The sequence below is a fragment of the Bos indicus genome, chromosome 26 (assembly GCF_029378745.1).
Source record: "Bos indicus isolate NIAB-ARS_2022 breed Sahiwal x Tharparkar chromosome 26, NIAB-ARS_B.indTharparkar_mat_pri_1.0, whole genome shotgun sequence".
Taxonomy (NCBI): Eukaryota; Metazoa; Chordata; class Mammalia; order Artiodactyla; family Bovidae; genus Bos; species Bos indicus.
Window position 1 is genome coordinate 41,890,457 of NC_091785.1, and position 18,989 is coordinate 41,909,445.

Below are 18,989 nucleotides of genomic sequence, written 5' to 3' on the forward strand. Positions count from 1 at the left end.
ACTTTTCCTGTCTCCTTCCAGGAACCGAGTCGGGTTTGGCCCTGAGGCTGGTGAACGGAAGTGACAGGTGTCAGGGCCGGGTGGAGGTCCTGTACGGAGGCTCCTGGGGCACCGTGTGTGACGACAGCTGGGACACCAACGACGCCAACGTGGTCTGCAGGCAGCTGGGCTGTGGCTGGGCCATTTCAGCCCCAGGAGATGCCCGGTTCGGTCAGGGCTCAGGGCCCATTGTCCTGGACGACGTGGGCTGCTCAGGCTATGAGACCTACCTGTGGAGCTGCTCCCACAACCCCTGGAACACACACAACTGTGGACACAGCGAGGACGCCAGTGTCATCTGCTCAGGTGGGTCTCAAATAAGCTGGGTGCGCTTCTCTGGAGGTGGTTTCTTGCTCACATTCTGAACCCCATCGAGAAACCCTCTCTACATTTCCGTTTCCCTTGAAATCCCCTTAGTGTTTTGCTTATTTATTATATAGGCGTTTGTCTGGCCCCTGGGTATGTAGCTGGCGAATTAGAACAGAAACACACACCAAAAGTGACATCAAGCCTTTTGCTCCATGCCCCAGTGCAAACCAGGGGCAGGAGAGCACAGGTCTGCCAGGAGGTCTCTGAGCAGAGGGCATGGGCTGCGGCTGCTGGTGGCCTCGGTTCTGCCTTCTGAGTCCTGGACCGTGGCCCCTCCAAGGAACTGGGAAGCACGGTTTGGGCACCAGGTCTGCTGTGAGTAGGGCATTGGCCCCTGTGTGACCTGCCAGGCACCCCCTTGTCATCCCCTAAGGTCGAGCCTGACAGATCACACATGGGACTTGACCTGGAGCTGGGGCCCCGTCTCAGTGTCTCAGTGGATCCATAAAAGCTGTGGGCCTGACGAATGCTCCGGGTCCACTGTGTCATCAAGACACAGAGTCAATCACCTTGACTTTGGAAATAAGAGATGCTGGTCTGCTGGGACCTCTCAGGAGGAGCATCTTTGGAGGGTTGAGGATGACAGAGGCCCCGCCATCCATGGCAGAGCAGGTGCATGCACTGACCCCTCACCTGGCCTGCATCTTAGCATCACCCCTTTGCCCCCATGGAGCCCGTTCTGTGCACTGTGTCTGACCTGCACTGTGTCTGACCTGCCTTCTCTCTCCCCCAGCTTCCCAGACCCAGTCCACGGTTGTGCCAGGTGAGTCCTGCTGCCTCTTGACTCTGGATGTCCCCTCCCCCCAGTAACCCTCAGGGCCCCCAACCGGCAGCCCCAGGAGGGGACTGTGGAGGTTTCCCACCTCTCAGTACCTGCTCTGGTCACTCTAGAGCATGTAGACGGTTCCAGATGAGCCATAACACAGGCATCTGATGCTCTGGACTGCCTCAGTGATTTCAGACTCCCCAGAGCTTTGGGTGACAGGATGGTCTGTCCTGGGGTCATTTCTGCTTGAATCCATTCTCTGGACAAAGAGTTATGTGTATGGAGAGGACAGAGCTTTCTCCTGTCCTCCACCCAAGGCCGAGTCCAGGTGTTTATATTACCAAGAAGTATCCAGTCAGCAGGACATGCTGATGGCTCTGTGGGCTGTGCCGCCTCATTAGATGAGTATGTACCTTTGATGACATGATCTGGGCTCACAGCAAACTCTCAGAAAAGGCTTCTTCTCCCTGGACTGTGGAGCCCCTCAGAACCCACTGTCCTGATCCCAGTCATAGGAACTAGACCAGGATTCTACGGACCTTCTTTGTAATCCTGCTCTGTTTCCCCTCCAGATTGGTGGTATCCAACAACTGACTATGGTGAGTATCATTCAGATCCTGCTCAACTACCAGCATGGAACATTCCAGTCCACAGACATGGGTGTAGTTCTTGCCTCTTGGGTCCGGGTTCTGAGGTCACCACCTCATCCACTCTGGATGGTTGCCTTCACTGGCCAGAGTTATGGATAAGCTTTACCTATGAGTTGTGCCATATGTTACTCAGAATGCTTTTGTTTGCAAGTATTAGGATGGCCACTCGTGCTCTCTTAATTTGGGCTGGTGCCACGGCCTACATATCGAGGATACTGAGCCATAAGGCAACCTTCAGGTACAGCAGGATCCAGAAGTTCCAATACTCTTTGTCCCCATGCACTTTTCTGACCTCGGCTTGGTTGTGTTTATGAGCTTCACTGTCAGGTTGCTTCCTGCCAGGGGGCGCCTGTCAGCCACAAGTCTCCTGCCACAGGAGGAAAGAGTCTTTTTGTTCTTGATGTTGAGCTGACAAGTCCTGGAGGGATTGTGAACAGCCTGCTGGTAATAGGTGCCTTCTCCCCAGTCATCTCCAAGTCCTCCAATGATATTCAACAATTCCAAGGTTATTTCAGGATTCAAGCAAAAACAAAAAAAAAGCTTCAAGCTACACTTTGTGTGTGAAAGTACATGAATACGTACTGAGTGGGAAAGTCTTCAGAATAACCTTGGGCTGATGGAGTGGGTTCCCACGTAGGGGTGAATGGCTGAACTCGGCACCTTGGTGGGAAAGGGAAGCTGTGTCAGTGGTCTCCTTTGCAGAGGCTCATTTTATCCCAGAGGTCTCGGATGTAGGTTGCCCACACAGGCTGTGGGCTTCCCCTCTTTCCACCTGCATCCTGAGACAGGATTCAGTGCCTGAATTGCTGAATTTGGGGATGCCATCAAGGAACCTGCAGAGCTAGTCCACAGTGCACAGTCAAGGCTTCTATCACACAGCCGTCGGAGATAAAGAGTGAGGACCACGCTCAGTCCAGTCCTTATGGACTCACTGCCTAGACCTAGCAGCCTTTCCCTGGAAGAATTCTGAATCTCAGGCCCCAGTGCCTTTTCCTTCAGGAGAAACAGGAGGCTGACTTTTCCTGTCTCCTTCCAGGAACCGAATCGGGTTTGGCCCTGAGGCTGGTGAATGGAGGTGACAGGTGTCAGGGCCGGGTGGAGGTCCTGTACCGAGGCTCCTGGGGCACCGTGTGTGACGACAGCTGGGACACCAACGACGCCAACGTGGTCTGCAGGCAGCTGGGCTGTGGCTGGGCCATTTCAGCCCCAGGAGATGCCCGGTTCGGTCAGGGCTCAGGGCCCATTGTCCTGGACGACGTGGGCTGCTCAGGCCATGAGACCTACCTGTGGAGCTGCTCCCACAGCCCCTGGAATTCACACAACTGCGGACACAGCGAGGATGCCAGCGTCATCTGCTCAGGTGGGTCTCAAATATGCTGGGTGTGCTTCTCTAGAGGTGGTTTCTTGCTCACATTCTGATCCCCTCACGAAGCACTGTCTACATTTCCCTTTCCCTTGAAATCCTCCTAGTGCTTTGCTTACTTAGTATATTAGCTTTTGTCTGGCCCCTGGGTATGTAGATTGAGAATTACAAAAACAACAAACCAAATGGAAAGTGACATTTCGCTCCATGCCCCAGTGCAAACCAGAGGCAAAAGAGCGCAGGTCTGCCAGGAGGTCTCTGAGTAGAGATCATGGGCTGGGGATGCCAGTGGCCCCGGTTCTGGCTCCTGAGTCCTGGACCGCGGCCCCTCCAAGGAACCGGGAAGCACGGTCTAGACACCAGAACTGCTGTGAGCAGGGCGGTGGCCCCTGTGTGACCTGCCAGGCACCCCCTTGTCATCCCCTAAGGTCGAGCCTGACAGATCACACATGGGACTTGACCTGGGGCTGGGACCCTGTCTCATTCCTCAGTGGATCCATAAAAGCTGCGAGCCTGGCAATTGACTCTGGATCCAATGTGTCATCAAGACACAGAGGCAATCACCTGGACTTTGGAAATAAGGAGTGCTGGTCTGCTGGGACCTCTCAGGAGAGCATCTTTGAGTGTTGACGATGGCAGAGGCCCCGCCGTCCATGGCAGAGCAGGTGCACGCACTGACCCCTCACCTGGTCTGCCGCTTAGCATCACCCCCGTTACACCTGTGGAGCCCCTTCTGCACTATGTGTCTGACCTGCCTTCTTTCTCTCTTTCCCAGCTTCCCAGACCCAGTCCACGGTTGTGCCAGGTGAGTCCTGCTCCCTCTTGACCCCAGGACGTCCTCTCCCCAGCAGTCAGCCCCATGGGCCCCAACAAGTAGCCCCAGGAGGGAACTGAGGAGGTTTTCCACCTCTCAATACCTGCCCTGTTCACTCTGGACCACAAAGACACTTCCAGATGAGCCATAAGACAGGCATCTTCTGGACTGGCTCAAGATTTCAGGACTTCGTGGCTACACAGTGTCTCCCCAGAGCTTTGGGTGACAGGGTGCTCTGTCCTGGGGTCATTTCTGCTTGAACGTATTCTCAGGACCAAGAGTTCTGTGTATGGAGAGGACAGAGCTTTCTCCTGTCCTCCACCCCAGGTGGAGTCTAGGTGATGCTATTACCAAGAAGTACCCAGTCAGCAGGACATGCTGATGGCTCTATGGGCTGTGCCACCTCATTAGATGAGTGTGTACCTTTGATGACATGATCTGGGCTCACAGCAAACTCTCAGAAAAGGCTTCTTCTCCCTGGACCGTGGAGTCCCTCAGATCCCACTGTCCTGTTCCTGGTCGTAGGAATGAGACCAACCTTGATTCTACTGAGCTTCATTGTAATCCTGCTCTGTTTCCCCTCCAGAGTGGTGGTATCCGACAACTAGTTATGGTAGGCGTCACTTGGATGCCGCCGAACTCTCAGGGTTCAATGTCTAAATCTTGGCTTAAAGCTCTGCGTTCACCACCTCATTCAACGGCAGGGATTCCGTCTACTCATCAGAACTGTGGATAACCTTCACCTATCCGTTAGAGAATGTATTAGTCAGGCTGTTTCAGTTTCCATGTGGTAAGATTTCAACCGACACTCAAGCTGGACTAGGACCTAGTAACTTCCGTGTCTAAGACATTTAGTCATAGTTCTGTCTTCAGGTACAGCTGGATCCAGAGGTTCCAGGACTACCTGTCTTAACCACTTTTTAGAGCTCTGATTTCCATGTGTTGGGCTTCATTCTAACTCGCATTCCTGTCATGGGGGCAGGGGTCAGCTCCAAGTCTACATCCCAACAGGAAGAAAGAGCCTCTTTGTTCTAGATCTTCAGCTGACAAGTCCTGGAGAGACTGGCAGACTCAGGTTCTGCCTCCTGAGTCCTGGACCATGGCTCCCCCAAGGAACTGGGAAGCACGGTCTGGGCACCAGGTCTGCTGTGAGCAGGGCAGTGGCCCCTGTGTGACCTGCCAGGCACCGCCTTGTCATCCCCTAAGGCCGAGCCTGACAGATCACACACGGGACTTGACCTGGAGCTGGAGCCCTGTCTCTGCCTCAGTGGATCTATAAAAGCTGTGAGGCTGACGATTGGCTCCGGGTCCACTGTGTCATCAAGACATAGAGTCAATTACCTTACCTTGATATTGGAAATAAGAGATGCTGGTCTGTTGGGACTTCTCAGGAGGAGCCTCTTTGGAGGGTTGAGGATGGCAGAGGGCCCCCCACCCATCCATGGCAGAGCAGGTGCAAGGACTGACACCTCAGCTGCTCTGCAACTTAGCATCCTCCCCTTAGCCCACGTGAAGCCCCTTCTGTGCACTGTGTCTGACCTCAGCTACCGAGACCCAGACCACGGTTGTGCCAGGTGGGTCCTGCTGCCTTTTGACTCCAGGACGTCCCCTCCCCCACCGTCACTCCCAGGATTCAAGCTTAAAAAAAAAAAAGATTCAAGCTACACTTTGTGTGTGAAAGTACCTGAATATGTACTGAGTGGAAAAGTCTTCAGAATAACCTTGGGCTGATGGAGTGGGTTCCCACATAGGGGTGAATGGCCGAACCTGGCACCCTGGTGGGAATGGGTAGCTAGTGTAAGTGGTCTCCAGCTGCAAAAGGTCATTCTATCCCAGAGGTCTGGGATGTAAGCTGTGGGCTTCCCACCTGCATCCTGAGACAGGGTTCAGTGCCTGAATTGCTGAATTTGGGGATGCCATCAGAGAACCTGCAGAGCTAGTCCACAGCGCACAGTCAAGGCTTCTATCACACGCCATCGGAGATAAAGAGTGAGGACCACGCTCAGTCCAGTCCTTATGGACTCACTGCCTAGACCTCAGCAGCCTTTCCCTGGAAGAAATCTGAATCTCAGGCCCCAGTGCCTTTTCCTTCAGGAGAAACCGGAGGCTGACTTTTCCTGTCTCCTTCCAGGAACCGAGTCGGGTTTGGCCCTGAGGCTGGTGAACGGAAGTGACAGGTGTCAGGGCCGGGTGGAGGTCCTGTACGGAGGCTCCTGGGGCACCGTGTGTGACGACAGCTGGGACACCAACGACGCCAACGTGGTCTGCAGGCAGCTGGGCTGTGGCTGGGCCATTTCAGCCCCAGGAGATGCCCGGTTCGGTCAGGGCTCAGGGCCCATTGTCCTGGACGACGTGGGCTGCTCAGGCTATGAGACCTACCTGTGGAGCTGCTCCCACAACCCCTGGAACACACACAACTGTGGACACAGCGAGGACGCCAGTGTCATCTGCTCAGGTGGGTCTCAAATAAGCTGGGTGCGCTTCTCTGGAGGTGGTTTCTTGCTCACATTCTGAACCCCATCGAGAAACCCTCTCTACATTTCCGTTTCCCTTGAAATCCCCTTAGTGTTTTGCTTATTTATTATATAGGCGTTTGTCTGGCCCCTGGGTATGTAGCTGGCGAATTAGAACAGAAACACACACCAAAAGTGACATCAAGCCTTTTGCTCCATGCCCCAGTGCAAACCAGGGGCAGGAGAGCACAGGTCTGCCAGGAGGTCTCTGAGCAGAGGGCATGGGCTGCGGCTGCTGGTGGCCTCGGTTCTGCCTTCTGAGTCCTGGACCGTGGCCCCTCCAAGGAACTGGGAAGCACGGTTTGGGCACCAGGTCTGCTGTGAGTAGGGCATTGGCCCCTGTGTGACCTGCCAGGCACCCCCTTGTCATCCCCTAAGGTCGAGCCTGACAGATCACACATGGGACTTGACCTGGAGCTGGGGCCCCGTCTCAGTGTCTCAGTGGATCCATAAAAGCTGTGGGCCTGACGAATGCTCCGGGTCCACTGTGTCATCAAGACACAGAGTCAATCACCTTGACTTTGGAAATAAGAGATGCTGGTCTGCTGGGACCTCTCAGGAGGAGCATCTTTGGAGGGTTGAGGATGACAGAGGCCCCGCCATCCATGGCAGAGCAGGTGCATGCACTGACCCCTCACCTGGCCTGCATCTTAGCATCACCCCTTTGCCCCCATGGAGCCCGTTCTGTGCACTGTGTCTGACCTGCACTGTGTCTGACCTGCCTTCTCTCTCCCCCAGCTTCCCAGACCCAGTCCACGGTTGTGCCAGGTGAGTCCTGCTGCCTCTTGACTCTGGATGTCCCCTCCCCCCAGTAACCCTCAGGGCCCCCAACCGGCAGCCCCAGGAGGGGACTGTGGAGGTTTCCCACCTCTCAGTACCTGCTCTGGTCACTCTAGAGCATGTAGACGGTTCCAGATGAGCCATAACACAGGCATCTGATGCTCTGGACTGCCTCAGTGATTTCAGACTCCCCAGAGCTTTGGGTGACAGGATGGTCTGTCCTGGGGTCATTTCTGCTTGAATCCATTCTCTGGACAAAGAGTTATGTGTATGGAGAGGACAGAGCTTTCTCCTGTCCTCCACCCAAGGCCGAGTCCAGGTGTTTATATTACCAAGAAGTATCCAGTCAGCAGGACATGCTGATGGCTCTGTGGGCTGTGCCGCCTCATTAGATGAGTATGTACCTTTGATGACATGATCTGGGCTCACAGCAAACTCTCAGAAAAGGCTTCTTCTCCCTGGACTGTGGAGCCCCTCAGAACCCACTGTCCTGATCCCAGTCATAGGAACTAGACCAGGATTCTACGGACCTTCTTTGTAATCCTGCTCTGTTTCCCCTCCAGATTGGTGGTATCCAACAACTGACTATGGTGAGTATCATTCAGATCCTGCTCAACTACCAGCATGGAACATTCCAGTCCACAGACATGGGTGTAGTTCTTGCCTCTTGGGTCCGGGTTCTGAGGTCACCACCTCATCCACTCTGGATGGTTGCCTTCACTGGCCAGAGTTATGGATAAGCTTTACCTATGAGTTGTGCCATATGTTACTCAGAATGCTTTTGTTTGCAAGTATTAGGATGGCCACTCGTGCTCTCTTAATTTGGGCTGGTGCCACGGCCTACATATCGAGGATACTGAGCCATAAGGCAACCTTCAGGTACAGCAGGATCCAGAAGTTCCAATACTCTTTGTCCCCATGCACTTTTCTGACCTCGGCTTGGTTGTGTTTATGAGCTTCACTGTCAGGTTGCTTCCTGCCAGGGGGCGCCTGTCAGCCACAAGTCTCCTGCCACAGGAGGAAAGAGTCTTTTTGTTCTTGATGTTGAGCTGACAAGTCCTGGAGGGATTGTGAACAGCCTGCTGGTAATAGGTGCCTTCTCCCCAGTCATCTCCAAGTCCTCCAATGATATTCAACAATTCCAAGGTTATTTCAGGATTCAAGCAAAAACAAAAAAAAAGCTTCAAGCTACACTTTGTGTGTGAAAGTACATGAATACGTACTGAGTGGGAAAGTCTTCAGAATAACCTTGGGCTGATGGAGTGGGTTCCCACGTAGGGGTGAATGGCTGAACTCGGCACCTTGGTGGGAAAGGGAAGCTGTGTCAGTGGTCTCCTTTGCAGAGGCTCATTTTATCCCAGAGGTCTCGGATGTAGGTTGCCCACACAGGCTGTGGGCTTCCCCTCTTTCCACCTGCATCCTGAGACAGGATTCAGTGCCTGAATTGCTGAATTTGGGGATGCCATCAAGGAACCTGCAGAGCTAGTCCACAGTGCACAGTCAAGGCTTCTATCACACAGCCGTCGGAGATAAAGAGTGAGGACCACGCTCAGTCCAGTCCTTATGGACTCACTGCCTAGACCTAGCAGCCTTTCCCTGGAAGAATTCTGAATCTCAGGCCCCAGTGCCTTTTCCTTCAGGAGAAACAGGAGGCTGACTTTTCCTGTCTCCTTCCAGGAACCGAATCGGGTTTGGCCCTGAGGCTGGTGAATGGAGGTGACAGGTGTCAGGGCCGGGTGGAGGTCCTGTACCGAGGCTCCTGGGGCACCGTGTGTGACGACAGCTGGGACACCAACGACGCCAACGTGGTCTGCAGGCAGCTGGGCTGTGGCTGGGCCATTTCAGCCCCAGGAGATGCCCGGTTCGGTCAGGGCTCAGGGCCCATTGTCCTGGACGACGTGGGCTGCTCAGGCCATGAGACCTACCTGTGGAGCTGCTCCCACAGCCCCTGGAATTCACACAACTGCGGACACAGCGAGGATGCCAGCGTCATCTGCTCAGGTGGGTCTCAAATATGCTGGGTGTGCTTCTCTAGAGGTGGTTTCTTGCTCACATTCTGATCCCCTCACGAAGCACTGTCTACATTTCCCTTTCCCTTGAAATCCTCCTAGTGCTTTGCTTACTTAGTATATTAGCTTTTGTCTGGCCCCTGGGTATGTAGATTGAGAATTACAAAAACAACAAACCAAATGGAAAGTGACATTTCGCTCCATGCCCCAGTGCAAACCAGAGGCAAAAGAGCGCAGGTCTGCCAGGAGGTCTCTGAGTAGAGATCATGGGCTGGGGATGCCAGTGGCCCCGGTTCTGGCTCCTGAGTCCTGGACCGCGGCCCCTCCAAGGAACCGGGAAGCACGGTCTAGACACCAGAACTGCTGTGAGCAGGGCGGTGGCCCCTGTGTGACCTGCCAGGCACCCCCTTGTCATCCCCTAAAGTCGAGCCTGACAGATCACACATGGGACTTGACCTGGGGCTGGGACCCTGTCTCATTCCTCAGTGGATCCATAAAAGCTGCGAGCCTGGCAATTGACTCTGGATCCAATGTGTCATCAAGACAGAGAGGCAATCACCTGGACTTTGGAAATAAGGGGTGCTGGTCTGCTGGGACCTCTCAGGAGAGCATCTTTGAGGGTTGAGGATGGCAGAGGCCCCGCCGTCCATGGCAGAGCAGGTGCACGCACTGACCCCTCACCTGGTCTGCAGCTTAGCATCACCCCCGTTACACCTGTGGAGCCCCTTCTGCACTATGTGTCTGACCTGCCTTCTTTCTCTCTTTCCCAGCTTCCCAGACCCAGTCCACGGTTGTGCCAGGTGAGTCCTGCTCCCTCTTGACCCCGGGACGTCCTCTCCCCAGCAGTCAGCCCCGTGGGCCCCAACAAGTAGCCCCAGGAGGGAACTGAGGAGGTTTTCCACCTCTCAATACCTGCCCTATTCACTCTGGACCACAAAGACACTTCCAGTGAGCCATAAGACAGGCATCTTCTGGACTGGCTCAAGATTTCAGGACTTCGTGGCTACACAGTGTCTCCCAGAGCTTGGATGACAGGGTGCTCTGTCCTGGGGTCATTTCTGCTTGAACGTATTCTCAGGACCAAGAGTTCTGTGTATGGAGAGGACAGAGCTTTCTCCTGTCCTCCACCCCAGGTGGAGTCTAGGTGATGCTATTACCAAGAAGTACCCAGTCAGCAGGACATGCTGATGGCTCTATGGGCTGTGCCACCTCTTTAGATGAGTGTGTACCTTTGATGACATGATCTGGGCTCACAGCAAACTCTCAGAAAAGGCTTCTTCTCCCTGGACCGTGGAGTCCCTCAGATCCCACTGTCCTGTTCCTGGTCATAGGAATGAGACCAACCTTGATTCTACTGAGCTTCATTGTAATCCTGCTCTGTTTCCCCTCCAGAGTGGTGGTATCCGACAACTAGTTATGGTAGGCGTCACTTGGATGCCGCCGAACTCTCAGGGTTCAATGTCTAAATCTTGGCTTAAAGCTCTGCGTTCACCACCTCATTCAACGGCAGGGATTCCGTCTACTCATCAGAACTGTGGATAACCTTCACCTATCCGTTAGAGAATGTATTAGTCAGGCTGTTTCAGTTTCCATGTGGTAAGATTTCAACCGACACTCAAGCTGGACTAGGACCTAGTAACTTCCATGTCTAAGACATTTAGTCATAGTTCTGTCTTCAGGTACAGCTGGATCCAGAGGTTCCAGGACTACCTGTCTTAACCACTTTTTAGAGCTCTGATTTCCATGTGTTGGGCTTCATTCTAACTTTCATTCCTGTCATGGGGGCAGGGGTCAGCTCCAAGTCTACATCCCAACAGGAAGAAAGAGCCTCTTTGTTCTAGATCTTCAGCTGACAAGTCCTGGAGAGACTGGCAGACTCAGGTTCTGCCTCCTGAGTCCTGGACCATGGCTCCCCCAAGGAACTGGGAAGCACGGTCTGGGCACCAGGTCTGCTGTGAGCAGGGCAGTGGCCCCTGTGTGACCTGCCAGGCACCGCCTTGTCATCCCCTAAGGCCGAGCCTGACAGATCACACACGGGACTTGACCTGGAGCTGGAGCCCTGTCTCTGCCTCAGTGGATCTATAAAAGCTGTGAGGCTGACGATTGGCTCCGGGTCCACTGTGTCATCAAGACATAGAGTCAATTACCTTACCTTGATATTGGAAATAAGAGATGCTGGTCTGTTGGGACTTCTCAGGAGGAGCCTCTTTGGAGGGTTGAGGATGGCAGAGGGCCCCCCACCCATCCATGGCAGAGCAGGTGCAAGGACTGACACCTCAGCTGCTCTGCAACTTAGCATCCCCCCCTTAGCCCACGTGAAGCCCCTTCTGTGCACTGTGTCTGACCTCAGCTACCGAGACCCAGACCACGGTTGTGCCAGGTGGGTCCTGCTGCCTTTTGACTCCAGGACGTCCCCTCCCCCACCGTCACTCCCAGGATTCAAGCTTAAAAAAAAAAAAAAGATTCAAGCTACACTTTGTGTGTGAAAGTACCTGAATACGTACTGAGTGGAAAAGTCTTCAGAATAACCTTGGGCTGATGGAGTGGGTTCCCACATAGGGGTGAATGGCCGAACCTGGCACCCTGGTGGGAATGGGTAGCTAGTGTAAGTGGTCTCCAGCTGCAAAAGGTCATTCTATCCCAGAGGTCTGGGATGTAAGCTGTGGGCTTCCCACCTGCATCCTGAGACAGGATTCAGTGCCTGAATTGCTGAATTTGGGCATGCCATCAGAGATAGTGGAGCTATCTATAGATAGCTATCAGAGATAGCAGAGCTAGTCCACAGTGCACAGTCAAGGCTTCTATCACACGCCATCAGAGATAAAGAGTGAGGACCACGCTCAGTCAAGTCCTTATGGACTCACTGCCTAGACCTCAGCAGCCTTTCCCTGGAAGAAATCTGAATCTCAGGCCCCAGTGCCTTTTCCTTCAGGAGAAACAGGAGGCTGACTTTTCCTGTCTCCTTCCAGGAACCGAGTCGGGTTTGGCCCTGAGGCTGGTGAACGGAAGTGACAGGTGTCAGGGCCGGCTGGAGGTCCTGTACGGAGGCTCCTGGGGCACCGTGTGTGATGACAGCTGGGACACCAACGATGCCAACGTGGTCTGCAGGCAGCTGGGCTGTGGCTGGGCCATTTCAGCCCCAGGAGATGCCCGGTTCGGTCAGGGCTCAGGGCCCATTGTCCTGGACGACGTGGGCTGCTCAGGCTATGAGACCTACCTGTGGAGCTGCTCCCACAACCCCTGGAACACACACAACTGTGGACACAGCGAGGACGCCAGCGTCATCTGCTCAGGTGGGTCTCAAATAAGCTGGGTGCGCTTCTCTGGAGGTGGTTTCTTGCTCACATTCTGAACCCCATCGAGAAACCCTCTCTACATTTCCGTTTCCCTTGAAATCCCCTTAGTGTTTTGCTTATTTAGTATATAGGCTTTTGTCTGGCCCCTGGGTGTGTAGCTGGAGAATTAGAACAGAAATACACACCCAGTGCAAACCAGGGGCAGGAGAGCACAGGTCTGCCAGGAGGTCTCTGAGCAGAGGGCATGGGCTGCGGCTGCTGGTGGCCTCGGTTCTGCCTTCTGAGTCCTGGACCGTGGCCCCTCCAAGGAACTGGGAAGCACGGTTTGGGCACCAGGTCTGCTGTGAGTAGGGCATTGGCCCCTGTGTGACCTGCCAGGCACCCCCTTGTCATCCCCTAAGGTCGAGCCTGACAGATCACACATGGGACTTGACCTGGAGCTGGGGCCCCGTCTCAGTGTCTCAGTGGATCCATAAAAGCTGTGGGCCTGACGAATGCTCCGGGTCCACTGTGTCATCAAGACACAGAGTCAATCACCTTGACTTTGGAAATAAGAGATGCTGGTCTGCTGGGACCTCTCAGGAGGAGCATCTTTGGAGGGTTGAGGATGACAGAGGCCCCGCCATCCATGGCAGAGCAGGTGCATGCACTGACCCCTCACCTGGCCTGCATCTTAGCATCACCCCTTTGCCCCCATGGAGCCCGTTCTGTGCACTGTGTCTGACCTGCACTGTGTCTGACCTGCCTTCTCTCTCCCCCAGCTTCCCAGACCCAGTCCACGGTTGTGCCAGGTGAGTCCTGCTGCCTCTTGACTCTGGATGTCCCCTCCCCCCAGTAACCCTCAGGGCCCCCAACCGGCAGCCCCAGGAGGGGACTGTGGAGGTTTCCCACCTCTCAGTACCTGCTCTGGTCACTCTAGAGCATGTAGACGGTTCCAGATGAGCCATAACACAGGCATCTGATGCTCTGGACTGCCTCAGTGATTTCAGACTCCCCAGAGCTTTGGGTGACAGGATGGTCTGTCCTGGGGTCATTTCTGCTTGAATCCATTCTCTGGACAAAGAGTTATGTGTATGGAGAGGACAGAGCTTTCTCCTGTCCTCCACCCAAGGCCGAGTCCAGGTGTTTATATTACCAAGAAGTATCCAGTCAGCAGGACATGCTGATGGCTCTGTGGGCTGTGCCGCCTCATTAGATGAGTATGTACCTTTGATGACATGATCTGGGCTCACAGCAAACTCTCAGAAAAGGCTTCTTCTCCCTGGACTGTGGAGCCCCTCAGAACCCACTGTCCTGATCCCAGTCATAGGAACTAGACCAGGATTCTACGGACCTTCTTTGTAATCCTGCTCTGTTTCCCCTCCAGATTGGTGGTATCCAACAACTGACTATGGTGAGCATCATTCAGATCCTGCTCAACTACCAGCATGGAACATTCCAGTCCACAGACATGGGTGTAGTTCTTGCCTCTTGGGTCCGGGTTCTGAGGTCACCACCTCATCCACTCTGGATGGTTGCCTTCACTGGCCAGAGTTATGGATAAGCTTTACCTATGAGTTGTGCCATATGTTACTCAGAATGCTTTTGTTTGCAAGTATTAGGATGGCCACTCGTGCTCTCTTAATTTGGGCTGGTGCCACGGCCTACATATCGAGGATACTGAGCCATAAGGCAACCTTCAGGTACAGCAGGATCCAGAAGTTCCAATACTCTTTGTCCCCATGCACTTTTCTGACCTCGGCTTGGTTGTGTTTATGAGCTTCACTGTCAGGTTGCTTCCTGCCAGGGGGCGCCTGTCAGCCACAAGTCTCCTGCCACAGGAGGAAAGAGTCTTTTTGTTCTTGATGTTGAGCTGACAAGTCCTGGAGGGATTGTGAACAGCCTGCTGGTAATAGGTGCCTTCTCCCCAGTCATCTCCAAGTCCTCCAATGATATTCAACAATTCCAAGGTTATTTCAGGATTCAAGCAAAAACAAAAAAAAAGCTTCAAGCTACACTTTGTGTGTGAAAGTACATGAATACGTACTGAGTGGGAAAGTCTTCAGAATAACCTTGGGCTGATGGAGTGGGTTCCCACGTAGGGGTGAATGGCTGAACTCGGCACCTTGGTGGGAAAGGGAAGCTGTGTCAGTGGTCTCCTTTGCAGAGGCTCATTTTATCCCAGAGGTCTCGGATGTAGGTTGCCCACACAGGCTGTGGGCTTCCCCTCTTTCCACCTGCATCCTGAGACAGGATTCAGTGCCTGAATTGCTGAATTTGGGGATGCCATCAAGGAACCTGCAGAGCTAGTCCACAGTGCACAGTCAAGGCTTCTATCACACAGCCGTCGGAGATAAAGAGTGAGGACCACGCTCAGTCCAGTCCTTATGGACTCACTGCCTAGACCTAGCAGCCTTTCCCTGGAAGAATTCTGAATCTCAGGCCCCAGTGCCTTTTCCTTCAGGAGAAACAGGAGGCTGACTTTTCCTGTCTCCTTCCAGGAACCGAATCGGGTTTGGCCCTGAGGCTGGTGAATGGAGGTGACAGGTGTCAGGGCCGGGTGGAGGTCCTGTACCGAGGCTCCTGGGGCACCGTGTGTGACGACAGCTGGGACACCAACGACGCCAACGTGGTCTGCAGGCAGCTGGGCTGTGGCTGGGCCATTTCAGCCCCAGGAGATGCCCGGTTCGGTCAGGGCTCAGGGCCCATTGTCCTGGACGACGTGGGCTGCTCAGGCCATGAGACCTACCTGTGGAGCTGCTCCCACAGCCCCTGGAATTCACACAACTGCGGACACAGCGAGGATGCCAGCGTCATCTGCTCAGGTGGGTCTCAAATATGCTGGGTGTGCTTCTCTAGAGGTGGTTTCTTGCTCACATTCTGATCCCCTCACGAAGCACTGTCTACATTTCCCTTTCCCTTGAAATCCTCCTAGTGCTTTGCTTACTTAGTATATTAGCTTTTGTCTGGCCCCTGGGTATGTAGATTGAGAATTACAAAAACAACAAACCAAATGGAAAGTGACATTTCGCTCCATGCCCCAGTGCAAACCAGAGGCAAAAGAGCGCAGGTCTGCCAGGAGGTCTCTGAGTAGAGATCATGGGCTGGGGATGCCAGTGGCCCCGGTTCTGGCTCCTGAGTCCTGGACCGCGGCCCCTCCAAGGAACCGGGAAGCACGGTCTAGACACCAGAACTGCTGTGAGCAGGGCGGTGGCCCCTGTGTGACCTGCCAGGCACCCCCTTGTCATCCCCTAAAGTCGAGCCTGACAGATCACACATGGGACTTGACCTGGGGCTGGGACCCTGTCTCATTCCTCAGTGGATCCATAAAAGCTGCGAGCCTGGCAATTGACTCTGGATCCAATGTGTCATCAAGACAGAGAGGCAATCACCTGGACTTTGGAAATAAGGGGTGCTGGTCTGCTGGGACCTCTCAGGAGAGCATCTTTGAGGGTTGAGGATGGCAGAGGCCCCGCCGTCCATGGCAGAGCAGGTGCACGCACTGACCCCTCACCTGGTCTGCAGCTTAGCATCACCCCCGTTACACCTGTGGAGCCCCTTCTGCACTATGTGTCTGACCTGCCTTCTTTCTCTCTTTCCCAGCTTCCCAGACCCAGTCCACGGTTGTGCCAGGTGAGTCCTGCTCCCTCTTGACCCCGGGACGTCCTCTCCCCAGCAGTCAGCCCCGTGGGCCCCAACAAGTAGCCCCAGGAGGGAACTGAGGAGGTTTTCCACCTCTCAATACCTGCCCTATTCACTCTGGACCACAAAGACACTTCCAGTGAGCCATAAGACAGGCATCTTCTGGACTGGCTCAAGATTTCAGGACTTCGTGGCTACACAGTGTCTCCCAGAGCTTGGATGACAGGGTGCTCTGTCCTGGGGTCATTTCTGCTTGAACGTATTCTCAGGACCAAGAGTTCTGTGTATGGAGAGGACAGAGCTTTCTCCTGTCCTCCACCCCAGGTGGAGTCTAGGTGATGCTATTACCAAGAAGTACCCAGTCAGCAGGACATGCTGATGGCTCTATGGGCTGTGCCACCTCTTTAGATGAGTGTGTACCTTTGATGACATGATCTGGGCTCACAGCAAACTCTCAGAAAAGGCTTCTTCTCCCTGGACCGTGGAGTCCCTCAGATCCCACTGTCCTGTTCCTGGTCATAGGAATGAGACCAACCTTGATTCTACTGAGCTTCATTGTAATCCTGCTCTGTTTCCCCTCCAGAGTGGTGGTATCCGACAACTAGTTATGGTAGGCGTCACTTGGATGCCGCCGAACTCTCAGGGTTCAATGTCTAAATCTTGGCTTAAAGCTCTGCGTTCACCACCTCATTCAACGGCAGGGATTCCGTCTACTCATCAGAACTGTGGATAACCTTCACCTATCCGTTAGAGAATGTATTAGTCAGGCTGTTTCAGTTTCCATGTGGTAAGATTTCAACCGACACTCAAGCTGGACTAGGACCTAGTAACTTCCATGTCTAAGACATTTAGTCATAGTTCTGTCTTCAGGTACAGCTGGATCCAGAGGTTCCAGGACTACCTGTCTTAACCACTTTTTAGAGCTCTGATTTCCATGTGTTGGGCTTCATTCTAACTTTCATTCCTGTCATGGGGGCAGGGGTCAGCTCCAAGTCTACATCCCAACAGGAAGAAAGAGCCTCTTTGTTCTAGATCTTCAGCTGACAAGTCCTGGAGAGACTGGCAGACTCAGGTTCTGCCTCCTGAGTCCTGGACCATGGCTCCCCCAAGGAACTGGGAAGCACGGTCTGGGCACCAGGTCTGCTGTGAGCAGGGCAGTGGCCCCTGTGTGACCTGCCAGGCACCGCCTTGTCATCCCCTAAGGCCGAGCCTGACAGATCACACACGGGACTTGACCTGGAGCTGGAGCCCTGTCTCTGCCTCAGTGGATCTATAAAAGCTGTGAGGCTGACGATTGGCTCCGGGTCCACTGTGTCATCAAGACATAGAGTCAATTACCTTACCTTGATATTGGAAATAAGAGATGCTGGTCTGTTGGGACTTCTCAGGAGGAGCCTCTTTGGAGGGTTGAGGATGGCAGAGGGCCCCCCACCCATCCATGGCAGAGCAGGTGCAAGGACTGACACCTCAGCTGCTCTGCAACTTAGCATCCCCCCCTTAGCCCATGTGAAGCCCCTTCTGTGCACTGTGTCTGACCTCAGCTACCGAGACCCAGACCACGGTTGTGCCAGGTGGGTCCTGCTGCCTTTTGACTCCAGGACGTCCCCTCCCCCACCGTCACTCCCAGGATTCAAGCTTAAAAAAAAAAAAAAGATTCAAGCTACACTTTGTGTGTGAAAGTACCTGAATACGTACTGAGTGGAAAAGTCTTCAGAATAACCTTGGGCTGATGGAGTGGGTTCCCACATAGGGGTGAATGGCCGAACCTGGCACCCTGGTGGGAATGGGTAGCTAGTGTAAGTGGTCTCCAGCTGCAAAAGGTCATTCTATCCCAGAGGTCTGGGATGTAAGCTGTGGGCTTCCCACCTGCATCCTGAGACAGGATTCAGTGCCTGAATTGCTGAATTTGGGCATGCCATCAGAGATAGTGGAGCTATCTATAGATAGCTATCAGAGATAGCAGAGCTAGTCCACAGTGCACAGTCAAGGCTTCTATCACACGCCATCAGAGATAAAGAGTGAGGACCACGCTCAGTCAAGTCCTTATGGACTCACTGCCTAGACCTCAGCAGCCTTTCCCTGGAAGAAATCTGAATCTCAGGCCCCAGTGCCTTTTCCTTCAGGAGAAACCGGAGGCTGACTTTTCCTGTCTCCTTCCAGGAACCGAGTCGGGTTTGGCCCTGAGGCTGGTGAACGGAAGTGACAGGTGTCAGGGCCGGGTGGAGGTCCTGTACGGAGGCTCCTGGGGCACCGTGTGTGACGACAGCTGGGACACCAACGACGCCAACGTGGTCTGCAGGCAGCTGGGCTGTGGCTGGGCCATTTCAGCCCCAGGAGATGCCCGGTTCGGTCAGGGCTCAGGGCCCATTGTCCTGGACGACGTGGGCTGCTCAGGCTATGAGACCTACCTGTGGAGCTGCTCCCACAACCCCTGGAACACACACAACTGTGGACACAGCGAGGACGCCAGCGTCATCTGCTCAGGTGGGTCTCAAATAAGCTGGGTGCGCTTCTCTGGAGGTGGTTTCTTGCTCACATTCTGAACCCCATCGAGAAACCCTCTCTACATTTCCGTTTCCCTTGAAATCCCCTTAGTGTTTTGCTTATTTAGTATATAGGCTTTTGTCTGGCCCCTGGGTGTGTAGCTGGAGAATTAGAACAGAAATACACACCCAGTGCAAACCAGGGGCAGGAGAGCACAGGTCTGCCAGGAGGTCTCTGAGCAGAGGGCATGGGCTGCGGCTGCTGGTGGCCTCGGTTCTGCCTTCT

General features: G+C 54.0%; 1 protein-coding gene across 50 annotated transcripts in view; it reads left to right on the plus strand.

Annotated features, from left to right (window-relative positions):
* The window catches only part of DMBT1 (deleted in malignant brain tumors 1), an 83,972-nt gene that overhangs the window by 38,764 nt on the left and 26,219 nt on the right, over positions 1-18,989 (plus strand). For 32 of the 50 annotated variants that reach the window (XM_070780991.1, XM_070781009.1, XM_070781010.1 and 29 more), the window contains 14 exons: positions 22-345; positions 1,142-1,171; positions 1,747-1,773; positions 2,861-3,184; positions 3,963-3,992; positions 6,133-6,456; positions 7,253-7,282; positions 7,858-7,884; positions 8,972-9,295; positions 10,074-10,103; positions 12,273-12,596; positions 15,080-15,403; positions 16,182-16,211; positions 18,381-18,704. In XM_070780991.1, coding sequence (XP_070637092.1) covers positions 22-345; positions 1,142-1,171; positions 1,747-1,773; positions 2,861-3,184; positions 3,963-3,992; positions 6,133-6,456; positions 7,253-7,282; positions 7,858-7,884; positions 8,972-9,295; positions 10,074-10,103; positions 12,273-12,596; positions 15,080-15,403; positions 16,182-16,211; positions 18,381-18,704 — 2,472 coding nt within the window. Of the gene's footprint in view, positions 1-21; positions 346-1,141; positions 1,172-1,746; positions 1,774-2,860; positions 3,185-3,962; positions 3,993-5,545; positions 5,576-6,132; positions 6,457-7,252; positions 7,283-7,857; positions 7,885-8,971; positions 9,296-10,073; positions 10,104-11,653; positions 11,684-12,272; positions 12,597-13,965; positions 13,993-15,079; positions 15,404-16,181; positions 16,212-17,761; positions 17,792-18,380; positions 18,705-18,989 lie in introns of all 50 variants that reach the window. The other 18 variants (XM_070781030.1, XM_070781040.1, XM_070781021.1 and 15 more) reach the window with 17 other exon arrangements.